Source organism: Aspergillus terreus, genomic scaffold (assembly GCF_000149615.1).
Source record: "Aspergillus terreus NIH2624 scaffold_17 genomic scaffold, whole genome shotgun sequence".
NCBI lineage: Eukaryota > Fungi > Ascomycota > Eurotiomycetes > Eurotiales > Aspergillaceae > Aspergillus > Aspergillus terreus.
This window is the reverse complement of record NT_165940.1, coordinates 324,817-348,322: the sequence shown is the minus strand read 5'-3', so window position 1 is coordinate 348,322 and position 23,506 is coordinate 324,817. Positions and strand designations below refer to the sequence as shown.

The following is a 23,506-nucleotide window of genomic DNA, read 5'->3' as shown; positions in this document are numbered from 1 at the left end:
ATGGAATCCCAACACCCCTGTCGGCGGGTCTGGTGACCGCTCCACAAGACAGAAGTATTGCAGTCATCACTGGATGTGCAATTTGAAGGTCACCATGTTATTTGGCTTTTCGTATACTGGAAGCCGTATACGACACGTACATCCTGCGGCCGAGGAACCACATGGCGACCTGGAAGAAGATCAAGGGCTTGGGAGACGTCTTGGCCCTCCGCTGGGATGGTCCGTACCCAACTGGAAATGTTATAGATCGACCACCACCCACCGGCCTTTGAGTGTCTGCAGCTCAGCAAGCCGGCAGGATGGTCTTGATGCGTGCCCTTTTCTCCCTCGTGGCCCTCCCTTGCGTGGCCCTGGCAGCTCCTGCCAAGAGGGACTCCCCATCTGTGACCATTTCGTCCCCCTCGGCGACCATCGTTGGTAGTTCGCTTTTTGGTGTCGATCGGTTCAACAATATCCCCTTTGCCCAACAGCCCACCGGCTCCTTGCGGCTGAAGCCTCCTCAGCCGCTGGAAGCACCCTTGGGTACAGTCGATGCCTCGGGAGGGTCACGCTCATGTCCGCAGTTCTTCTTTTCGACCAATAACCCTGAGTTCCCGGGCTCTATCATTGGCCAGCTTGCCAACATCCCGTTGTTCCAAGCTGTCACCAATGCCGGAGAGGACTGTCTCGGGCTGGACATCCGCCGTCCGGCCGGCACGACCCCAGATTCCAAGCTACCAGTACTGGTATGGATCTACGGAGGCGGGTTCGAGCTGGGATCGTCGTCAACGTATGAGGGAACGCCATTAGTGGCGAGCTCCGTGGACCTGGACATGCCGATTGTCTTCGTCGCCATCAACTACCGCGTTGGTGGATTCGGGTTCATGCCTGGGAAGGAGATCCTGGCCGACGGCTCGGCCAATCTGGGTTTGCTGGACCAGCGACTGGCCCTACAATGGGTCGCCGACAATATCGCAGCCTTCGGCGGCGACCCCGACAAGGTCACCATCTGGGGCGAGTCCGCCGGGTCCATCTCCGTGTACGACCAGATGATCTTGTACGACGGCGACTACACCTACAAGGGCAGACCGCTCTTCCACGGTGCCATCATGAACTCGGGCGGTGCCATCCCCGCTGACCCCGTCGACGGCGTGAAGGGTCAGGCCGTCTATGACCAGGTCGTCGCAACAGCCGGGTGCTCGTCCGCCTCCGACACGCTCGAGTGCCTCCGTGGACTGGACTACACCGACTTCCTCAACGCCGCGAACTCGGTGCCAGGCATCCTGAGCTACCACTCCGTCGCGCTGTCTTACCTGCCCCGTCCCGACGGCAAGGTGCTCACGCAGAGTCCCGACCTCGTCGGCAAGGCCGGCAAGTACGCGCCGGTCCCATTTATCATTGGCGACCAGGAAGACGAGGGGACGCTGTTCGCCCTGTTCCAGTCCAACATCACAACCACTACCGACATCGTCGATTACTTCAAGAAGTACTACTTCTTCTCGGCGTCGCGCGCGCAGCTCCAAGAGCTGGTCGGCACCTACCAGACCATCACCGAGGACGGCTCGCCGTTCCGCACAAGCATCTTTAACAACTGGTACCCGCAGTTCAAACGGCTGGCGGCCATACTGGGCGATCTAACATTCACGCTGACACGGCGCGCGCTGCTGAAGTACACGACAGAGGCTAAGCCCGACGTACCCTGCTGGTCGTACTTGGCGTCGTACGGCTATGGCACGCCTATCTTGGGCACCCTGCACGGCAGCGACATCCTGCAGGTGTTTTACGGCATCCTGCCTAACTACGCGTCGCGGTCGATCCACACGTACTATTTCAGCTTCGTTTACGACCAGGACCCGAACTCGCGGCGCGGCAGTTTCATGGAGTGGCCGCAGTGGAAGGACGACAACCAGCTGATGCATTTCATGGCCAATAAGGGGGCCCTCCTGAAGGACGACTTTCGGTCGGATACATATGAGTTTCTTTTGAAGAATGTGGACTCGTTCCATATTTAGGGTCACGGCTGACAATGGTATATAATGCGATTTACGATGTGGGTAGCATAGTATATAAGTATAATGGAATAAGCTATGAGTATCTAGATCCAAATCTTCATCCGTATCCCTAGGGGTCTGAGGCATGGAACGCGTTCTGCGGTGTGTGTGAAGCAGACGACGATGAGGGGACCTGCGGAGATGTCATTCGAATAGTCCTGGAGCATAGCTTCTACGCCTATTTATCATTTTGCGTGCAACCGCAGGACCGTAAGGCCCGTCGCTTGTATAGTCGCCGAAGCAGGCGTTCCCAGTCCCGTTGGTTCACCTCGAACTGCCTGATGCCGTTGGCGAATGGCCGGACTCGCGGGTCAGATTGCGCTGTCGTCTCTTGGAAGTTGAGAGTGTAAGATATCAAAGGACGAACGTCACCAGGAATATGGGCAATTGCGTCCGATTGGCATACCAGCGCTTCCATGCTATAGGCAGCGGTCCATCAGGAAAGGCGTCGGCGCGAGACGGGACGATTGGAATGGCGACAGGTTGTAGTGCAAAGCCGCACGTTATCAGAGACTGAAAACGAACTGAACGAGAGCTGCGCGCCTATTGTGATGCTTCCAGTAGGCTGTGAAATGGGCCACGCCTCTGAGAAGAGACCGGAGGGGCCAGCGAAGATAAACTAGTCTTCGAATAAAAGATAGAATATCTGCTTTGCGTCTCAATTCCAAATAGTAGGGGAGAGGGGACTCTATCGGCGCGAACAGTACCTCTTCTTATACAATGGAAGGGCCAGCGTCTGCCTCTCTCCGTTGCGCTAATTGACTCGAGTAGAATAATAATAATGGCCCATCCGTCGGATAGACGCGTATTACGAGGCGCGGGGTCGGTCAAGTCGGCCTGCAATGCCCATATCGTTTCCACTATAATCGTCGTGGTCGGACGTAGAAGCGGCTCTGTAGGCCGGACTTATCCCATAGCCTTTAGTGCTGATCATTCCTGGCTGGCAAGGGAAATAAGGTAAAGAAAACATTCCCTTAAGAGAAGTTTCCACTATAAAGGCTAGATTAATGTCGGCCATCTTGCAGGACATTATATGATGCTTAATTATGGGTAGATGCCATAATACCCATCAGCTCCTCTTCCTTGGATGTTTCTCCCGCCTCAGGAAGATTGTTTGCTTGTATGTCGTAAGAAATGTGCATGTAGCCAGCGACTTGACCAAGGAACTGCCTGGACAGTGCTGGATACTGGGTCTTGCGCTGCAACTTGATATGCTGCAGCCATGGAGATCCAACCAGCCAGCGAAGTTGTCCAGCTGGCTGAATGCGTTGATCAATGCCATTGCGATGGCACTCTCGGCGGGAGAGCGCAAGAAGGACAAGGCTGATGTCAGGGTTTTTCCTATATAGCAACCCTTGTAATCTCTGCCTGGGGACCTCAAGAGGGACGTCATAACTAGGCCAATCTTCTGGGCGAAGTCGAGACGACGGAAGCGTCTTTGCCGTATGACCGCTGTGGCTCCGGAATGTGAAATTTATGATTGTCGTCAGCGTTTTGCGTTGTTGGATCCTGAGTTGCAAGTGAAATTAAAAACAGAAGACACTCACTAAGCGAGACCTTTCCTCTATATCTCGTCAGGTGCATAGGCAAGGACATCATCATCCCATCGTATAGTTGGGAAAGCTTGCGGGTATTTGTCAACCCAGATAGGTCTATACAAAGTCCCATCAGTGTGTGCACACTGTTGGTAGCCTAGCGGTCATGTTTAATTGACAGTATGATGTATGATAGATTGATGGTTTGATTAGGAACTAGCGAGGTGGTGGGAACCATTTTGTAGGTGGTCCGACAGGGCTACTGTGAAGATAGTAGCTAATACTATTGTAACTAGTGTTCCATTCAATGCTCCTCGTCCATTACCTTGTATCGATGAATGGTGAACATAGGTAATTGTAGCACCTGATGATAGTGAGATGATTGTATTCAGTAAAGGTAGTTCAAGAGTATTTACACTTTGTTCACCTAGTAGTGGTCACTGTGACCCTAACTCAATACTTGGTGATATAGCACTGTGGAAGAATTCTCAGAACATAGCTAAGAAGAAGAGTATCTGAGATAATGAATAAACCCACTCCTCGTAAGTCGAGTCCTTTACGTACAGCACATGGATGATTACCTAGATACATTCCTTTTGAAGTAATCCCATTAAATAAGTTGAGGTGAAATAAAGCTGTTGCACAGAGCTCGCAACGGCATGATACTCATTCACATGTACCTCAAAAATGTCTTGGATAATGAGCTGTTTACCAGTAGGGCTAACGGTACCACCTTGGTTCTTCCTTGGAGGTATCCAGCCTCCTATTCAAAAGGAAGACGCTGAACGGAACGCTAGTCATATCGTAGACCCAACTTGACTTGGAACGTTCCGACCTGGAGATACATTGAAGCGCTGGGAAGAGATGATGAGACACTTTCTTCGATCCAGGCTTGCGCATATCAGAACCCCAGTTGGTATTTCTTACCAACGAGATCACACGAGTAGACAAAACAACCACCGAACAAAGACGAAACAGCCTCATATTTGAGTATAGTCGTTGTGAAGCCACGGATCCTGCAGTAACTCCTTCGCTGTGCTTCGCTCTTCGGGGTTCCATTTGATCATCGGGCTGACGAAGTTGATAAACATCTTCTTCTCTTCTCCATTGAACTTGGAGAGAGTGCTTTCGAAGCTGAAAGTACTAGGGACAAGGTCTGGGTTTTTGAGCGTTCCTGAAATGCAGTGTTAGCTGTATAAAATATTATCTCATTGAAAGACTCCTTACCCGCTGCCGTGTAGAACATCGATGTCCTCTTGCCGCGGCCAACCAAGTCCTTGGGTGCAGGACCTAAAAGCGATGTTATATACGCAAGATGTGTTTCGTCGTCATATTCTTCAACGACTCGTGGATCAACTGCTTCAAAGAGCGTTCGTCCTTCTAGAAAATCCCATAGCTTCATTCAATCGTTAGCTGTCTGTGCTCGTATGGGGGACATACTACGTACCATAACGCCTAGGCTCCATATATCGGCGCTATACGTATAACCCCGGTCAAGAATAACCTCCGGTGCACGATATACCTCGGCCAGGATACAGCCATCCTGTGGGGAGTCCCCGTGGACTGCTAGGTCAAAGTCGGTGATTTCAACCAGACCGAGGATGTCCTTCAGCGGCCCATAGGTGTTACGGGACAGGTAGATGATGCGGCCATCATCGCAATGCTTCTGAGGTAATGGGTTTTCAAACTCATCTCGGGCATACCGCGACAGGAGCTCGGGATCTTCCAATCGCACCATGATATTATCCGGCTTCAGATCTGTTGCTCGTAGATGAAAATGAAATCCTGACCATAACAACTAGGAATTCTTACCAGTATGGATGATGTGGCATTCAGTGTGGAGATAATCAAGCGCTTGGAGGATTTCTTGGAGGATGATTTTGAAAATCTCTGGAGGCATAACACCACCTTGCCATCGTTTGCAGTATTTTCCCAGTGACTCACGTAAAGGCTCAAAGACAAGACAAACATGACTCCCTGTGGCTCCCTGGACGGAAAACGAGTGGAGTAATTTTCGAACGAAATGCCAGCCGTGATGTTGCCGATTCGCTCTCATTACATGTCGCAGGATTTCCAGCTCCGCGTCACCAGGAGCTTTTCGTGTGTGAGAATTATTGGAGTTTATTTTAAGAGCTACATATCGCTCGTTCGACCAGCGCCATCTGAATTGTCAATATGTACCTTAGAATGTGAAGGGGCCAATACGAACTGGTGAAGGTCCCTCGCAAGCCACACAGTTGATCTGCTTCCGTGACCAAGCTTGGTCGCAATTTGGTACCGGTCATTCAGGAGTTCACCAATTCGAGCCGGGTAGAAATAGGCTGGTTCGTAGTAGGGAGAGTTCTCCTCTTCAACCAGCAATGACGGGTCAATCCGGGATGGAATGGCGGACGGAAGTGCCCAGGGCGACTGGCGAAACGCCTTGAAGGGATGCATAAAGATATTAGGAAGATGTCGTGTCATTGTTCTGCATGAGAGCAAAAAGAACGACGGTTGTTTCTTTGGACCTTGGTTTAAGGGGGAAGGGTGTAGTCCGAACTTCAAGCTGCAAATATGGCCTGTTTGGGATCCCGTAGGGACATGGCTGGGATGCCATCGACATCGAGAATTTATTTCATCTATAGAAATTTCGAAGTCAGTAGTTAGACAGACAAGACTGTTTAGCATTAGTTATATAGCACAAGAACTGTTCAAATGCAATTTCCGTCATGGGTAAGAGTACGTTAAACTTCAGCATTATATACAACCTCAATCACATAATCGTTTGATCGAAAAAAGTCCTTCTGGTGGAACTCAGCTCCGTATGTTGACCTGGCTCTCCTTGAAATCGCTGAAACATGACACTGTCCTCTGGTAGATGAGTCGTCCCGGTTGAAGGCCTCGAAGGCCCCGTAAGTCGTGTTCGATGCTGTGGCGTTGCGGTAGGGATGTTTCCTAAGTGACATTAGCAAGTATGGCCATCAAGACGTGCAGAGGGCGCAGGGTTTCTCAAAGTACCTTTAGGACGACTTGGAGGGGGCATTGCGGCCGCATCACTTCGTCTCCTCACCCCTTTGGAGCTCCCTGTGCCGCTTCTCTGATATCGATGGATCTGCTCCACCCCTTCTCGGTTGAAGGGGAAGACGTCCGGGGGCCGCGGTGGTGATATAGCGGAAGGTCCATTTAACGGTGTGGACTGCATTGGGGCAGCGTTTTGAGGCACTAGGGATTTCAGCGCCTGGGAAATAGAATCGGATGCAGCGTTCTGTATCTGATGTCTCATCGAGCGGGATTTAAGCAGGTTGTACAAGTTCGTGATCTGGGTGAATTTCTTGCTCTTTTCTCGGTACATGTCGACAAGCTCTTGGTTCTTCTTCTGGAGTTGATCGTGTTCTTTTTTCATATCTACTTCTGTTAGACTGGCCATATTTTAGTCGGCGGTAACCAAACCTGACAGCGTAGTTTGTAGAGTCGAGATTTCGGCGTTCGCATTATGGATGACTTTGTCCATTTGCGTGTTCAGATTGGCGTATTTATCGGTTAGGGTCTTGCCTAGGAACTCCTGGTAGAGGCTGGACGTAATCAGTACACGGTAGCTGGTGAGCGGGGAATGAGCTGTACATTTCTTGGTTGGTTTGGTAGCTCCAGAACAGCAATGCTCGTCCGGCGCATTCCATAATGGTGTTTGGATCCAGTCCGCTCAGGACGCTGGTTTTGTAGTCTTCGGTGGGATTCAGGATGGTCATTGCAGCGTCGTCCGGGTTGGAGAGGACTGTCTGACACGCCGGGCACTGACGTGGGTCGGGGGATGCACGGGAGAGGCCGAGATTGTCTGCGCACTGAAGACAGAAGATATGTCTAGAGAGTTAGTTGTTTGTCCTAGTTGATCTGTTTGCGCTCACGCATGAGATCGAACCAGGGCGCTGGGAGATGGAGACTTACGAGCAGGTCGTGACGACCGCCTTCTCTTGCAACTGAGCGCGACATTTAAGGACATTGCACCGGAGATAGAAATCCATGACGAACGTGGGCGAGGTCGATACGTTGGTAGAAGGAAGAAGTGGGAGCAGAGGAAAAGTGGTGGAGAAAAGGCTCGCGCCTACTCAACCCGCACAAGCAATACCATCATGCATAACTATATACCCAGAATCTTGTCTATCCAGTCTTATACATCTTGTTCGTAAATCAAAAGAAAAAAGAATTGCCCGACGCATCTCGTCGATTCGAGCGCATCTTTTCCTCAAACTCAGGCCCCGGCTCGTACTCGCGCCACAGACTGGCAGGAAAGATATGCTTGTTCCGCTCATACCACCGCCGGTCTACCACTTTGGTTGACGTGGGATCCTTGTCGCCACCTTCGAGTTGTTCATTATTTGGCCGGGAGAGGGGATCGTCCGTTGATGGCTGTGGAGGTGGTTTATTAGAGTAGTCGAAAAGGAGGCCCCCGGCCCGCGAAAAGTTGGGCACGCGGTTGGCGATAAAGTAATACAGCTCGTAGTGCTGGGATCGTCAGCTCTGAAGAATGGCCTCAAGAGTCATGCGCAACTTACATGAGGAACGATAATGTCGCCTTTCACCAGCATCAGGTCATCGACGCTGACTCGCGCCCATTCGCGCCGATTATCCTTCCGCCCCTTCGTCGCTCCGCTATTACCCCCCACGCCCAATTCCGCGCCGACTTTGCGACACCGGTCCAGAAACAACCAGACCGGGTCGCCCTTTTTGACCTTGACGGTCCCCGCCGGGATATTCGTTCCGTCGTAGAAGATGAACGGGATCAGGATCTCCGTGTTCTTCACGGCGTCCTGCATGGCTAAAAACTCTTTACGTAGCGCGTCGCGCGCTTCCGCTTCGGCCTTGATCGCGGCTTTGGTCAGGGCTTTAGGAGGTGGTGGTGCGTTCGGGTTGGGCGTGATCCGTCGCGATGGCGGGCCGGTGCCATCGTCGACGGGCGTTTTCGACGCTGATCGCGGGACGCTCAACTCGCGCGGCGTAGCTGCCGTGTCCTCTCCGGTGTTTTCCTCCTCCTCATCATCGCCGAAGGAGAGTTTACTCTTGGCGAGTGGCTTCTTCTTTTTCTTCTTGGGGGGTCCCTCGCTCCGCGGCGAATTACTGCTTGCGATCAGCCGGAGAAAGGCGCATGGGTCGAGAGGTTTCCTTCGCTTACCTGTCAGTCACATCGCCAGTGGAAGGAGTGGCGCTTCTGGAGTTACCCGATGTGAATCTCCCTAGGGACTTGTCATGGGCCTCGCGCTCTTTCTGCTCAAGCACCTCTGCGCGCCTTTTGCGAAAGTCGGAGAGGTGGACGAGACCGACGGTTTGCGATTTAAGGAGGTCCTCCGCGGAGGCCGTTTGGCTCGTGAACGACCTCGGCGTGGAGCTCTGGCTGGGCTGTTCTGACGGCGGCATGGTGGGGATTCAATGGAGGATGGTTGCGAAGGAGAACGAGCGCAAAGTGAAGCTTCCCACATGTCGCTGACGTAGAGGTCACGTGATATAACAGACAAAGGATATACAACCATTGATAGGTTTCAAGAACTGATATCAAGCATTCAAATACAATAAATTATATAGTATCGAGACTCCATACACTTCTAGAAGAATTAATGAGGGTGGTGCGGTGATAACATCCCTCCACCTCCAAAGCGTATCCAGACTGCAAGCAAACACGTCAAACTCTCTCCGCAGGATCGCCGTCAATAGACAAACCTCCAAGCCTCACTCCCTTCCTCTCGACTGACCCTACTTCTTCAATCAATCCACCATGGAAGACGACGACGACGATCTTTACGACCCGGCTGACGCCGTCCCCACGACGCAGCATCATCCTGCTCAAAATCCGCAGTCCAATGCCCCAACGCAAGGAACAGACGAGGGAGAGGAGGAAGAAATCGAGGTCGAGGAAGATGATGTACGTCCGCGATTCCACCGCCGCGAACACAATGCTAACAGACCCAGGACGATTTCAATATCATCACCGAAGCGCCACCCGACGCGCCTCTACCAGAAGTGTAAGACCAAGCATCCTCCCCCAACCGCCACGTCTAACACCACGCAGTCCTCATCCGCGCCGTGCGGACCTCCGAACAGAGTCCCAGCGCCCATCATCCGTCGACTCCCAGATCTCCAAATCCGTGACCCCCTCAGCAACCCCCAAAGTCGAAACCGCAACGCCCGTCCCAGCCAGCGCACGGCCAGCCGTGCCCCAAAAACCGGGCTCCTCATACCCCCCGGTGCACGCGTCCACCATCGACGTGAACGGCAACCCCGTCCACCCAGCGACAGGGAAACCGATCATGTCGACAGACCTCGACGCAGACTTCCCAGATGATGACAAGCCGTGGCGCCGGCCTGGATCCGACATTTCGGATTACTTCAACTACGGCTTCGACGAGTTCACCTGGGCCAGCTACGTGATCAAGCAACAGGAGCTGCGCAAGGAGATCGGCGACCAGAAGAAACAGCTCGAGGACATGCAAAACTTCCTGACCATGGGCTTCCCTATGCCTGGTGGTCCGCCACCGCCGCCGGCGGGGCCGGGCGCGGGCCCTGGCGGCGCGCCGCCTATGCCCGGCATGCCTGGCATGCCGGACATGAACCCGGAGATGATGCAGAACATGCTCGCCAGCATGATGGCGCAGGGCCTCGACCCGTCGTCTATGGACCCGATGTCGTTTATGAACCACGCCCAGGCGATGATGCCCAACCAATCCGGCGCAGGCGGCGGACAGCAAGGCCAGTTTGGTGGCCAAGGCGGGGGATATGGAGGTGGATATGGCGGTGGACGAGGACGCGGGCGACGATGGTAGTAGAGCCTGGGGGTGGGTTTCCGTCTGATGTTTCTTGTTCTAAGTCCGGGAATGGGTCTGGTCGGTCGTGGAGTTACTCTAGGAATACACATTATCTGTTCTCTTTGACTTTAGTAGTGTAGGTAGCTATGATCACAAGATATTGACTAGCTTCAATGGAGCAGTCAAACACTACTGGATAGGTGTGAACTTGATCGACATTCTTATTAACTGGCTGAGCCCGCCCTAAGCAAATCCGCTGCATCAAGTTCCAGGGTTAAGATTGTATAGTTGGCATGACCCTTTGCGTGCCACCCGTACTTGTCATATGAGGCTGTCTGATAGACAGAAATCTGTAACATCGGAAGCGATTCCATTATGCCAGTCCAAACTGGAGAACTAGAACAGACACGACTGGCTCATTGCGCTACACCTCATCCGTCCATCTACTACATCCTCTTTTGAGCATCTGAGTTAACTACTCTATGGATGGAGAACCGAGTAAGGTCAGAATCAAAGTCCCCGTTGAAATCATAAAACATGTCCAATTTATCTAGTCCATCACGAGGTAGGTTAGGCTAGAAAATCAAGTACGTGAGTACATATATATACAGAACGCTTTGCAAACCAAACAAATCATAACTAAATCTTCACTCCCTGGGCCTTCTTCGCCAACAGTTCCTCCACCTCCTTCGCATGCTTGGAGAAGTTGTCGACCAGATTGTCCCACATCTTCGGCTCATGCTCGTGCCTCTTGTTGCTGTTCCACGCGTAATCGGTGATGGTGAACGGCCGGGACGACTCGAACATGATCGCGATGGAGGCCTCGGATATCCGCATGACCGGCGGGGCACTGTCACTGGCGGCCTTGAACTCCTCATACGCCACACCATGCGGAACCATACCGCACTCAAACGAAATGCTACCAGGCTTGAAGGCGTCAGAGCGGCCGCCGTAGTCGCCGTAGATCAGGCCCATCAGCTCGGAGGCGGCGTTGCGGTGGTAGTACGGCGGGCGGTAGGTGTGCGAGGCGACGTCCCAGCGCGGCGAGAAGATGAGGAAGTCGGCCAGCGGCGCATTGAGGTCGCGCGACTTGGCCGTGAGCACACAGAAGATGGACGGGTCGATATGGTCGACAGAGATGGAGCCGACGTTGACGAATTTCGTCAGGTCGTACTTGTACGGAACGTAGTTGCCGTGCCAGGCGACGACGTCGAAGGGGCTGTGGTTTTGCGTGCTCTTGAAAAACTTGCCGCCGAGCTTGTACACAATCTCCCATGGCTCCTGCTTGATCTCGTACTGCGCCACAGGGGACAGGAAGTCCCGTGCGTTAGCGAGGCCGTTGGCGCCCAGGGGGCCCAGCTCCGGCAGCTCGAACTGAGTGCCCCAGACCTCGAGGATGTACCCGCGAGAAGGACCGTCGGGGAGTTCCACGCGGAAACGAAGGCCACGTTGGATGACGACGATCTCACCGGGCTGGACATACAGGGGACCGAACTCGGTCTGAATGTCCAGAGCTCCCTGCTGGGGGACGATGAGGAACTCGCCGTCGGAGTTGACGAACGCTCTCTTGGTCATGCTGACATTCGCCGTGTAGACATGAGTAGCCAGTCCCTCACGGAGGGTCGGATCGCCCGATCCCGCCACGGTCTTGAGGCCAGTGACGAAATCCACTTCCCCAGAGGTGGGGATATCAAAAGGGTGCCAGGCGAGCTGGGTAGGGGAGACGTGGACGCGAGGGTTTAGGGGGAGGAAGCTGGACTCTGTGTCTTTGTTATCAGGGAGCTCAGTCTATCCCTTTGTCAGCAAGTGTCATCGGCACGGGTCAATTCACATACGAAACCCTGGTGCGCAACAGCAGGACGAGCCCGATAGAGCCACGCCTTTTTGTTGGCATGTCGCGGGGCAACGAATGCCGTCGCCGTCACTTGCTCAGCATACAAGCCGAATCGCACACAGCGCGGACTGTTCTGGCCCTGTGGAATGGTACCAGGAACAGCCTCGGACGCGAAGCTGGAGAGCCTACATCAGCCAGTTGAATCGCTAGATGCAGGTGGTTGTTACATACGAATTGCCGAATCCGGCTTGGTACTGTGGCAGTTAGCTTGGAATTGTATAAAATCTCGAAAGAGACAGACGTACCTCATAAGGATCATTGCGTCGCGTGGCAAAGGACGGGATGGTACCGTCCTTCTGGGTTTCCGCCCAATGGAAGATCTTCTGATACTCCTGGGGGTCGGAGAGTTTGCCTACAGAGCCCATAATGAAGATAGCACGAGGATGTTGTGATGAATTATATGAAATGGGTTGAGTGCTAGGTGTCTCTGTACACCCGGGCAGAACAGGCCTCATATACTCCCTGTTGTGGGGTCAGACGATGCCCTGACGCCATTATCAAGAGATTATGAAGACGGTTGAATCGGCTCCTGGACGGATCCTAGACCCTTCCGGGTATCCCGCCAGCAGGTGTCGTAGCTGGTTACGTGTGAGAATCAGGCGAGTAGTATGAGGACCCTAGCGAGACGTACCTGGTTCGTATAGCTCGGCATCTCGGGGAGGAGGTGTTTTGCCGGGTGGATCCTGGAGAAGGTGATCCAACGTGGAGCATCATCCGCAGGGATAGAGGCGACCCCACATGAGTCAGATCTGAGTAACGGTGGGGTGTTCGGTGGCCGCGGAGTTGACGGGAATTGAGATGGGCGAAATTGCCGAAGAGGAGGGATTGTATAGGGGGAGGTGAAGGGGAAGTTGGAAGGGGAGAAAGAAGTTGGAGATGGTGAGACCTCTCGGAGCATGGTGCCTGACAGCCTCAGGCCTCCTATCGAAAGCAACTATGGGCTTGAAGAGCATCACCCGCATAGATCAATTTCATGCACAACCATTCAATTCTATAACACATACGACATCTAATTCAACAAACTGATCTTTCCAGCTGTCAAAGCAAACACAATCGGCATGTACACTCCCGGGCCAGCCTCTCGGAGAGCTTTCAAATGCTCAGTGCGCCGGCGTCCTGCGAATTGCGCTTCAGAGATCTCCTTACAATCCCCAACAGGTCCATATGCAAAGCGTCTCTCCCTGGACCAGGGTGCTTTTCCGTTTACAAACTGGACCCAACGGTTCCTCATCTCCTGTCCTACTGTCTCCGCTGCAGGATTAAATCCGAGGTCAATCCCCCCAAAGAGGAAGAGGAGATCAACCGCATGATGAGCCCGGCTCGAAGACTGCCACGGGTTGGGCTGGTCGACAACATATTTGTACACTTGCTTGTTGGCGGCCTGGAGCTTCTCACTGAGTACCTCCACCGGCAACGTGTAGCGCACGTCGTTGACCAGATCCAAAGCGCCTAGTTTGCAAGCCGTGGGACGATCTGCCACCACCTGGTACATCTTACGAAGCTTTGTTCCCCATTGCTTGTCTTGATCGAAAGCGGCCGCAATCGTTGGTCCGTCAAATGTCTCAATGCCGTTTCTCCAGATGACAGACTAGACTAGTTAGCAAATTACTCTACCATATAGGGAGTTTGAGCCTACCTCGTATTCTGTGTCGCCAATCATGAGTTCCTCAACTTGCTCTGGCTTTGTACTCCAGCCATCAAGCTCCTCTTCCTCTTGAATCCACATGGTGTTGACATTGCAGTCCTTCATCGCCTGGATCAACACGGAGACCGAGGATTCACGAAGAGATGGCTGTCCGAGCTCTTTTACCTTCGCCTCAAGCGCGCCTATAAGAGCGTCGCCCTTTTCCAGGGGTAGTGGTGACGAGAGGTAGAGAGATCCAGATGCCAGGACGGCCCTCTTAACGGAAGGGCCCGTGATCAGATGGGCATGGACATAGATTGCACCGGCGCTCTCACCAGAAAGAGTAATGTTGGTCTATACTTCGTTAGATGCGAAATCATCCTCAGTACGATCTGCTTGGCTTACAGGATCCCCTCCAAAGGCCGCAATGTTCTTGCGCACCCAGTCAATACCTAGCCGCTGGTCCTTCAGCGCGAGGTTCTTTTCTTTGCCATCACCGAAGCTGAAGATGTTCAGACGATAGTTGATGGAAACAAAAATGATCGGTTGACCCGCCTTGACGGAATCGGCCACAATTTTAGTAGGATCTTGGAGCACTTAATTTATCTTTGACGAGAAACAGCTTAACGGGGCTTCTTACCGCAAATTTTGGACGCAGCGGAACAAAATGTGACGATCTGGGAGCCGCCTGTAGAATCCGTTAGACAGATGCCTATAGTCTGCATGCGATTCCGTACCATGAATCCAGACTAGCACCGGAAGAGGTCCTTTGATGGACGCTCCTGATGGCCGAGTAATCTCCAAGTTGAGGCATTCGAATTCATCCTCGGGGTTCTTTGGGGAGCTCAAAATCCTCGGGAATGCGCAGCAAATGACGGACATCAACGTCAGCTTGAGGACATCTGGGGCTATTGTATGATCAGTATTCTAGACAGCACGAAGAGCTAAGATACGGACGACCACATACCCAAATTGCGAGGCATCCACGATGGCACCACCGAAACCTGTTACAGGCTGCGCCCTCTCAAACCGCGCAGGGATGTCGGCATATTTAATTCCGAGGAACTGATCAATCACAACTCCATCTACTGCCTTCTGAGTGCCGTTGAACGTGGCACTGAGGCCGTCATGCTGGACTTGAGCTGGCATGTTTCCTATGGTGTATGATATGAAGAGATTGGGTTGACACAAAAACAAAGGCCACAGGCAAATCTGTCAAATTGCTCCTTCCACTCTATCGGTGACCCATGTCGCATCGGCAAGTGTTCTAACCGTCGTCCTCCTTCTAGGTGCCAGTGGGGCTTGCGGGGAGGTCCACAGGGCCAAAATCAGGAAGGTCGACGCTCGGCTGGGAGGACCGGATGTGCCGTAAGAAGGGTGATTATGAGAGTTGTTTGCTATCTACTTCAAGCCTGTCACAAATTGCGACGCAAACTTGCATCACAGTCCAAGTTCTCTTTGGTGGAGAAGGGTCGTGAACCCGGGTATCCGGAAAAACGGTTGGGGGTGGCTGCATATTGTATAATACAACGATATCCGAGACCACAGGTTCTGTGTGTCCATTCCACAAGGTTCTATATCTCTCTACTCCGTAGATACCTGAATATCTAACCACTTACCTACCTACACAGTTTCACCAGGTAGTTCCAACGGTCCAATCACTGGCGAATGATCACATGATCTTACTAATATTGGACTAGACGGCTTGGCATCCGGGGAACTGCAAATGGAACAAACTCCTTTCCAGCTCAACCAGCCCTTTCCGTCTTCAAGAGTCTGCTAGTATGTCCAAAATACTTCCACTTCTTCGTGGATCGATCGATTTACAAACAGCGCTGGAGGAAGATGGTAATATCTTGCAACAACTGACTTATCCGAACAAGAGGGTAGAATTCTTTGTACACCATCAGCATCGCAGGAATATTGAAGCTCTCGTGGTCCACCACCTAGGGCTTTCTCGTCCTGCTGACTGCCAATTTTCCGAAGTGAGAGAATGGAGACTTCAAAGCTTCTTTCGCCGTCTTCTGAGACGCCCTTTGCCATGCCAGTATGCGATCCAGCGGGTCCCCTGGCACCTTGGCCTGGAGTACATTGTCCTGGACGGGGCATATGTTTTCCTCTTCTTGGTCTACCTTCCGCCATGACTCGACCCGTAGAGGAAACCTATTTCAGGATCTGTCAAAAATAATGCTTGCATTAGCCAGCCAGTCGTACTCCCGTATCTCATCACTTACAACAGACAACGAAGGATTCCTGCACGCCACAAACCGACCTCTCACTCTCCGACACCAACACATGGAGAACGAAGGAATCCCCACCGATATTCCCAGGGATCTGACATATTGCACATCAGAAGCCTACGTGCTGGACTTGCTGCGATGCCACGATAACCAAATAAGACACAAACCAAACGCGATCTCTGACCAATACGACAGCCGTGCTCAAATGGCGGCCTTGGCTGCAATGCGCACAATCCACCCTCATTACTTGCGACGAGACCTCAGACAGGGTCCTTTTGTTTTAACTCTCACAGATCTTCACCAGAGCAATATCTTCGTAGATGATGAGTGGCATATCCGCTGCCTGATCGACTTGGAGTGGGCCTGTGCACTCCCAGCCGACATGCTACAACTGCCGTGGTGGCTGGACGACCGCGGAATTGACGAGATGCCTGAAGGAGAGTACCTGGATTCATATGGCAAATTGCACGACGAATTCATACAGATATTCGAGACAGAGGAGAAACACTTTCGATCAACTGGGAAAACCCCTACAGTTCCCTATGCTGAGATCTTGCGTACCAACTGGGAAAATGGAAATTTCTGGTTTTCGGGGCCCTCGACAACCCCAAAGCTCTGTATCGCTTGTTTCTCGATCATATTCAACGTCGATTCTACCCGATGCAGGACTTGAAGTTCGACGATATCGTGTCACGTTTCTGGAGCGTGGATGCAGCTGAAGTCATAGAACGCAAACTGAAGGATAAGGAGAACTACGATGCTAGACTGCGGGATGTATTTGAGAGGACACGGTCGTAGACGGTCGTAGCGAAAAGTAGTACACTTTAGACTCGTTCGGTACCAAATGTTGATCCGGAGATCAAATCGACTCCACCGCTGACACGGTCCGACAGTCTCCTTATGCACTGTTAGGTGACCTTATTATCTCAGACATGAAGAGATCTCAGGCTACTCAATATGGAATATTTTTCTATTTCACTTGTTTCACAGGGGTTCCGTGCAGAATGGTGGCGTAACTATGGGATTGTTCGACATTACTATTACGGAATGCTGGAGCTCGCTTCGGAGTCCACGGGTTCCGAAGTCAACCAACCATGACATATCAGATCAGTAGGTAACTACCCTCCCCCTTCCACATCCCCATTCCACCAACACTTGTCACGGAGTCTGGGCCGACGTGACGATGTTGAGGTGGAAGGGTTCTGGCCAGGGGTCAACTCCTCTATTTCTCCAGGCCCGATCGTCCTCCGCCTTTATCGTCTTTGTCGCGAGCTTTGCAGTGTTCACAGTATGTTGATACTCCGACTTCCCAACTTTCCCTATTTTTTCGGTTCCAATCTAATTTTTCTAGGACCTGTTCCTTTATGGAATGGTATGGTTCTTCCTCTTCAAAAAGGGTAGTCCCTGACTTCATGCTTAGATTGTCCCTGTCGTGCCCACAGCTCTTCGCGAGCGCGTTGGGCTTCCCCGAGAAAGATGGTATGTCTCACAGTTTCCAGATTACTACTCTATCTGATTGGATTTAACGTGCAGTCCAACGATGGGTATCGATCCTGATGGCCCTGTTCGGCGCAACACAGGTAGCCGCCTCGCGTAAGTAGCTTGACCACCCCCTTGCCGTAGATGTAACTAAATGTTCGCAGCTGTTGCTGGCTATCTCGCGGACCGCATTGAGTCCCGGTGGTGGCCCTTGATGGCCGGTCTGGTCATGCTCGCCGTCTCGACATCACTCCTCTGTGTCGGGACAACGCTTGGTCTCTGGGTCGCCGGTCGTTTGTTTCAAGGCGCTTCCGGAGCCATCGTATGGTCTGTGGGGTGCGCGCTGGTTGTGGACAGCGTGGAGCCTGAGAGGATCGGCCAGGCCTTGGGTTATATCGCTCTTGGAATGACCCTGGGGGTGATGGCCGGTCCGCTCCTGGGAGGAGTCATATATGAGCACGGCGGATATTACGCTGTGTTTGGGTTGGCTTTTGCGCTCGTCGGTCTGGACATATGCTTTCGTCTGGTCATGATCGAGAAGAAGTATGCTGCCAGGTGGCTTCCTCCTCCTCGGGCTGATCCCTCTTCCACAGAGGATCAGGCCTCGCAGAACTCAGTTCCTCAACAATCAGAACAAGGACAGACTCAATCACAGGCGTCATACAGAGAAAAGACCCCAGACCAACCCGACCGAGCATACAACATCCGATAAGAAGCGGAAGCCCGCCGTCATAATCTTACTGTCTTCTGCTCGTTTGATAGTGGCATTGTGGGCATACTTCATCATGTCCATGATCGTCAGCTCCTTCGACACCGTCCTGCCGCTGTTCGTCCACGACACCTTCGGCTGGCAACAAACCGCGCAAGGATTGATTTTTATTCCGATTGCCGTCCCCAACTTTCTCGAACCAGTGACCGGGTACATAAACGACAAATTTGAGAGGGCGCGTCGGTTTCTCGCGGCTGGAGCTCTCCTCGGCACCGTGCCAGCGATCGTCTGCCTTCGCTTCGTCAGCGAGAATACGATCGCGCAAAAAGTGCTTCTGTGTGCACTGCTGGCTGTGATCGGCCTCTGCCTGGCCACCTATATCCCGCCTGTTCTCGCGGAGGTGAGCTATATTGTCCAGAAGAAGGAGCAAGAGAATCCCCACGTTTTCGGCACCAGGGGCGCTACAGCGCTGGCCTATGGACTCATGAACGGTGCATATGCTACGGGGCTCCTGGTTGCGCCGTTCCTGGCGGGCTTCATCCGGGACAGCGCAGGGTGGAATACGATGACCTGGGCGCTGGCGTTGTTCCCCGGCGTATCTAGTATTCCGGTGGTGTTGGTGCTGGGGGGGTTTCCTTTTAGCCCCAAATGAGCCCGCTGTTGACTTGTCTACTCATACAGACATGAATGTACATTGATATATAATTATGACATAATTGAGAACCACTCCATACCATCATCTTTATCTTCATCTATCGTCAGCTTTCGGATTTTCCCTCGATTCCATTCCTGATACCCTCTTCTCTTTAAGTACTTAAATGACTCCCTCAGCGCTTGACATTCATTTTCAAAACTTCGCGGCTACAACAGTACAATAACCCAAAGCTTTGATCCTAGAATCATGTGGTTTGACGATGATCAATGGATCGGCCGCGAGGTCACATTCGACGTGCCACAAGGCCTCTCCAAATGGAAAATTATTAAGACTTATGAACGCGCGATGTTATGCTCCGAATGGGCAATGAAGGAGCGTGGTGGCCTCAGCCAAGCGCGCGCAATCTTCACTTGTGTCAATGACCAGCATCATGTAGCTCTCCTCAAACTTCGGATGCAGTATGTTCTCTCCCTTTTTTATCATGCCCTACTGACCATGAAACAGGATCCCATTTCGCGACTCGGCGTTCAAATTTACGCAAGAGAGGGCCAAACAGGCTCGATCAGATATGTTCTTCGATGCAGAACGCGAAGTAGATGCACTGCAAACTCTCACGCAGGCAGGCTGTTCATCAAGCCCCAAACTGCTGGCCTGGAAGCATGAACCCCAGGGCGAGTCTGACTGGGTTCCGGGTGGAGTCATGGATTATATACTCATGGAGAAGCTTCCTGGAACCACCCCGCCGTTTTACATGAACCCAGACGTCACTGAGCAAGAATGGAATGAGCTGCGGGCTGCGTTCAAAGAGGCCTACATGTGAGTATTATCATATATGTTCCTCTTACGTCTCTCAGGCGCTAACTACTGTTCAGAGAATGCTACTTATGTGGAAGAATGACGCTTGACGCAGGGCCACGGAATATCCTCTGGGATCGCAAGGCGCAAAAATGGTACGCATACGTCCTTCTGACAGATACCCTTCTCCATTCAAAATGCTAATGTCGCTCTAGCTATATCGTCGATTGGGAAGGAGCCCATCATTCTTGTCCCGAATTCAAGTGGCGCGAAGCACAGTACTTCTTTTGGGGTCTGAAAGATGCTGAGAGTTGTAAGGCCGCTGAAAGAATGGAAAGCTCTGAGGCAGTTCACAGAAACAAAGACAATGCTCGTTAGTCATTGATGTCATTTCTTTGGGTTTTTAGCGTCTTCCAATATTCGTGGCGCGATGCAGCTACTGTCCTGTTCGGTTTATCTGTCCTGTACCTGTGAACTCGATTATACCCTTCATAAATATTGACTGAACTATTCTGCGTCCACTACATATTCTTGAAAATAGAAAACACGCGGGCGAGGTCATCAAACGAGACCTGGTCACGATAATCAAATAGAATCTGTCTCCGCTGAGTCTCTCCTCCGTACGGCTGGCTCGTCTCTTCCACACAGAGGTTGTCAGAGCTAGGACCATACACTCTTGCTCTGAAGCCCGTTTCCACATCGCCCCCTGAAACAGCAGGCCAAGGTGCGATGCCATGGCAGAACTTGAAGAAATCCTCCGCGAAGGCCGTAGCGACGGCCTGTTGGGCGGGCGTCAGGAACTCCCGAAAATTTTGGAAGAGATAGGCGAGGTCAAGGATGTGGCTAGCCCTGTTCTTCCAGGGTCCGTCCCACGGGTTGCCCTCGTTGAAGTAGTACACATAAGCGTTGCCTGTCCAGCCTTGGGCGAAGGTCAACACCGGGGCAAAGAAGCAGACGTCGTTGATATAGTCCAGTATTGCGGTGAAGGCCGTTTCATCATCGATATTTTCTGTCAGGCCGTATTTCTTCAGGATCTCCTGTGCTATCATGGGATGGGACTGCAGAGCCGTGTTCATCGCTGTGGTGAACTTCCTTGCACATCCGGCCTTTGCATTTGGCATCAGGAGGGCCATGATACTAGCCTAATAGAAAATTAGCAAGACTGTAGATGAACAATGGAATTCTTGGGACCTTACATCCATCTGTGCATCGCCAATCATCAGGTCTTTACACCATGGCTTCCCCTTGGGAACGCCGGAGCCTCGGTCAGCAGTCTGGGCAAATGAGCCCACTGACGATACCATATCTCCATCAATTGCAGGGGTAGCCAAAATAGTGGGAGGAAGTTTTCCAATCAGATCCTGTCCGGGAGTCTCGAGGAGAGCTCGAATCCTCTTGTCAGCGGAGGCCTCGGTCAATCCCAACGCGGCCATGGCTTGCTGGTAATTCTGCTCATGCACCTCATAGGAGAGACTTGGAGTAAGAAAGTACGAGCCACTCATCACGATGGCGCGGTTGAATAGGGCTTTTTCGGTGTTGAGGTGATACGTCACCGATGCTTCGGGTTCATTAGCGTCCGCTATGTGAATCGGTGAGATACGCACCTGCGCCAGCACTCATTCCAGCCAGGGTAACGTTCGCTGGATCGCCACCGAAATCTTCGATGTGTTTCTGTACCCATTCCATGGCCACTCGTTGATCGCGAAGGCCGTTGTTGGCTTTGTATCCCGCTTGACGGAGTTCATCTGAAGTCAAGAATCCAAACGCTCCAAGACGGTAGCTCGAATTAATTAGTAAAGAGAGATATCGATAGGAAACACGGCGCTTACTTCATGGACACCGCTACAATGGGCAGGCCCTTCTCCACTGAGAGCTGGACAAACCGGGTGTAGTCGAACTGCGGCCACGAGTTGGCTCCAAGCACCAATCCACCACCGTGGATGAAGAGGAACACCGGGAGCTTCGAGGATGCCGTTGTGCCCTGAGGGACGGAGATGTTCAAATTGAGGCACTCCAAATCAGACTGGGGGAGGTCTTTCTGGGGGAGAGTATGCTGGATCGCACTCAACTCCAAGTCGCATCCGAACAGCGGGGAGACAGTCGTAGGCCTAGAATGCTTATCGGTTTACGGTCCTTAGGGAATACTGAGATACGCCAGCAGATTCATGCTTACCCGTCTTTTGTTGCGTCCAGGACCTCGCCCTCGCGTCTCTCCACCAGCTCGGCGTCTGCGAGACGGTCTCTAAGAGTGGCATACTTGATCCCCAGATAATGGGTTACGCCGTCGACGGTCTTGCCACGAATCTGGCCGAGATGGTTTGTTTGAAGAACTGTCATCGTATTTGTTGATATGCCCAAGCGTAGATGTAACAGGTGGATGTGGGGGATGCTAGGTTTATAACGGCCATGTGGGGGGCTGTTTATCCCCTGGGGTTATTCCGAGATCAACAGCTCCCCATCCAGCCACGGGTTAATTCACGTACATATACCTCTGATCGAGTGTCAATCCGCTACAACATACATTGCGTATTGGTAAAGGAGCCTGGCCATATGTACAATGCACACGCGACTCAACTGTTTAAGACTGGAAATTCATGCTATATCCACCGGTCTTCGGGTCCTGCGTGAACTTGAAATTGTCCGTAGACAGTCCGAACGGTTTCAGAATGCCATTCCCCAGCTGTCCACTCGTTAGATTAGTCCAATAAAGACGAAACCGGGATCGCATCACTCACATCTTTCAATTTGCCCATCATCTCCCCCATCTCCTTCTCCCGCGCCTGGCCGATGCGCGCGGGAAGTTCCCGAAGCGCCTTCTGCACGATCCGTCTCTCATCAGCCGGCAGATTCTCCATCGCCGCAAGAACCTTGTAGTCCTCCTCCGCGCCTTGCAGATTCCCCCACCCGCCGAGCAGCGACTTCGCCCGCGCGCGACGCATGAGCGCCTTAGCCCGGATGCGCAGGATGTCCGCCTTCCTCTCGTCCTCCTTCTTCAGCCGCGTCAGTTCCTCTTGTTCCGTTGCCTCGTCGTCGCCTGTTATCTCCACCACGGCGTCGGTGGTCTCCGTGTCCGCCTTATTCGTCGTAGGCTCCTTCGGCTCCGACGGAAGCATCTTGTCCAACCGGTCCAGAGAAGCGGTAGCGGCATCCACGGCGGCTTTCCAATCTTCGAGTTTCAGGTAGCAGGCGGCCATGTTGCTTCGCAGCACGGCGACTTCGTAGTCGAGGTAGTTCGGACATGAGGCTAGGGCGCGGTCGTAGCACGAGATTGCTTGGTCGTATGAGGCGGCGGTGTAGAGCTTGTTCGCTTCTGCCTTTATGGAGTGGGACTCTTCGACGAGACGCTGTACGTCGTTAGTTGGGTCTGGCTGTGCATGTCTGGGAGTGTGTTTGGGTCACAGACGCTTTCTTCGTCGGGGGGAAACCGGGCATCATGGAAGACGTCCTCTTCTTCCGTATCGCTTGGAACGGGAGGGTCATGCCGTGTGTCTCCGGACGTATCTTTTGTCATTTCGACGTGTTGAGGTGAGGGTTTGGGACTTGAAGTCAGGTAGATACTTGATGTACGCGGAGACTCGATCCCGACCGCCGACAGCAGCCCACCATCGCAGCCTCAGGCACCAAAACCAGTGCGGAGTAGTCGATCATCTCGCTCAAGCTTCATCTACCTACGTCCTACTATCTCTTCCACTACGCTGTATCTCTGTCAATACCTCAGATACCCTCCGTCCACCGCAACCATGTCTCCATCCGCACAAGAGTTCGTCCTCAATCC

At 52.5% G+C, this 23,506-nt stretch overlaps 11 protein-coding genes across 11 annotated transcripts in view; 5 read left to right on the top strand and 6 right to left on the bottom strand.

The window, feature by feature from the left end:
* Positions 1 to 299: 299 nt before the first annotated feature.
* Positions 300 to 1,991, top strand: ATEG_10345 (putative extracellular lipase; the record flags this gene model as incomplete). The annotated part of the gene is made up of 1 exon (XM_001218692.1): positions 300 to 1,991. One exon carries the CDS (start codon positions 300 to 302, stop codon positions 1,989 to 1,991), a length of 1,692 nt encoding a protein of 563 aa, XP_001218693.1.
* Positions 1,992 to 4,545: 2,554 nt separating this feature from the next.
* Positions 4,546 to 5,536, bottom strand: ATEG_10344 (uncharacterized protein; the record flags this gene model as incomplete). Its single annotated transcript, XM_001218691.1, has 4 exons — positions 4,546 to 4,739; positions 4,793 to 4,961; positions 5,013 to 5,363; positions 5,510 to 5,536. The coding sequence occupies 4 exons, from the start codon at positions 5,534 to 5,536 to the stop codon at positions 4,546 to 4,548; spliced, it is 741 nt and encodes a 246-aa protein (XP_001218692.1).
* Positions 5,537 to 7,729: 2,193 nt separating this feature from the next.
* Positions 7,730 to 8,953, bottom strand: ATEG_10343 (FAM50/XAP5 family protein; the record flags this gene model as incomplete). The annotated part of the gene is made up of 3 exons (XM_001218690.1): positions 7,730 to 8,044; positions 8,095 to 8,656; positions 8,712 to 8,953. The coding sequence occupies 3 exons, from the start codon at positions 8,951 to 8,953 to the stop codon at positions 7,730 to 7,732; spliced, it is 1,119 nt and encodes a 372-aa protein (XP_001218691.1).
* A 355-nt stretch (positions 8,954 to 9,308) lies between these two features.
* On the top strand, positions 9,309 to 10,353 carry fip1 (cleavage polyadenylation factor subunit FIP1; the record flags this gene model as incomplete). Its single annotated transcript, XM_001218689.1, has 3 exons — positions 9,309 to 9,455; positions 9,497 to 9,555; positions 9,603 to 10,353. 3 exons carry the CDS (start codon positions 9,309 to 9,311, stop codon positions 10,351 to 10,353), a joined length of 957 nt encoding a protein of 318 aa, XP_001218690.1.
* Positions 10,354 to 10,974: 621 nt separating this feature from the next.
* ATEG_10341 (putative homogentisate 1,2-dioxygenase) lies at positions 10,975 to 12,594 on the bottom strand (the record flags this gene model as incomplete). The annotated part of the gene is made up of 4 exons (XM_001218688.1): positions 10,975 to 12,123; positions 12,171 to 12,354; positions 12,401 to 12,423; positions 12,475 to 12,594. The coding sequence occupies 4 exons, from the start codon at positions 12,592 to 12,594 to the stop codon at positions 10,975 to 10,977; spliced, it is 1,476 nt and encodes a 491-aa protein (XP_001218689.1).
* Positions 12,595 to 13,238: 644 nt separating this feature from the next.
* On the bottom strand, positions 13,239 to 15,002 carry ATEG_10340 (putative carboxylesterase; the record flags this gene model as incomplete). The annotated part of the gene is made up of 6 exons (XM_001218687.1): positions 13,239 to 13,817; positions 13,866 to 14,207; positions 14,259 to 14,440; positions 14,494 to 14,541; positions 14,591 to 14,761; positions 14,807 to 15,002. The coding sequence occupies 6 exons, from the start codon at positions 15,000 to 15,002 to the stop codon at positions 13,239 to 13,241; spliced, it is 1,518 nt and encodes a 505-aa protein (XP_001218688.1).
* Positions 15,003 to 16,040: 1,038 nt separating this feature from the next.
* Positions 16,041 to 16,766, top strand: ATEG_10339 (uncharacterized protein; the record flags this gene model as incomplete). The annotated part of the gene is made up of 1 exon (XM_001218686.1): positions 16,041 to 16,766. The coding sequence occupies one exon, from the start codon at positions 16,041 to 16,043 to the stop codon at positions 16,764 to 16,766; it is 726 nt and encodes a 241-aa protein (XP_001218687.1).
* Positions 16,767 to 17,276: 510 nt separating this feature from the next.
* On the top strand, positions 17,277 to 20,205 carry ATEG_10338 (uncharacterized protein; the record flags this gene model as incomplete). Its single annotated transcript, XM_001218685.1, has 10 exons — positions 17,277 to 17,381; positions 17,536 to 17,572; positions 17,627 to 17,686; positions 17,737 to 18,115; positions 18,228 to 18,896; positions 19,179 to 19,394; positions 19,441 to 19,752; positions 19,830 to 19,886; positions 19,947 to 20,044; positions 20,168 to 20,205. The coding sequence occupies 10 exons, from the start codon at positions 17,277 to 17,279 to the stop codon at positions 20,203 to 20,205; spliced, it is 1,971 nt and encodes a 656-aa protein (XP_001218686.1).
* Positions 20,206 to 20,252: 47 nt separating this feature from the next.
* Positions 20,253 to 21,417, bottom strand: ATEG_10337 (putative carboxylesterase; the record flags this gene model as incomplete). The annotated part of the gene is made up of 3 exons (XM_001218684.1): positions 20,253 to 20,873; positions 20,928 to 21,289; positions 21,336 to 21,417. 3 exons carry the CDS (start codon positions 21,415 to 21,417, stop codon positions 20,253 to 20,255), a joined length of 1,065 nt encoding a protein of 354 aa, XP_001218685.1.
* Positions 21,418 to 22,309: 892 nt separating this feature from the next.
* ATEG_10336 (uncharacterized protein) lies at positions 22,310 to 22,925 on the bottom strand (the record flags this gene model as incomplete). The annotated part of the gene is made up of 2 exons (XM_001218683.1): positions 22,310 to 22,411; positions 22,467 to 22,925. 2 exons carry the CDS (start codon positions 22,923 to 22,925, stop codon positions 22,310 to 22,312), a joined length of 561 nt encoding a protein of 186 aa, XP_001218684.1.
* Positions 22,926 to 23,471: 546 nt separating this feature from the next.
* ATEG_10335 (haloacid dehalogenase superfamily protein) overlaps positions 23,472 to 23,506 on the top strand; it is a gene marked incomplete at both ends in the record, with an annotated part of 1,019 nt that continues 984 nt past the window's right edge. The window contains one exon of the mRNA XM_001218682.1: positions 23,472 to 23,491. Coding sequence (XP_001218683.1) covers positions 23,472 to 23,491 — 20 coding nt within the window. The remainder of the gene's footprint in view (positions 23,492 to 23,506) is intronic.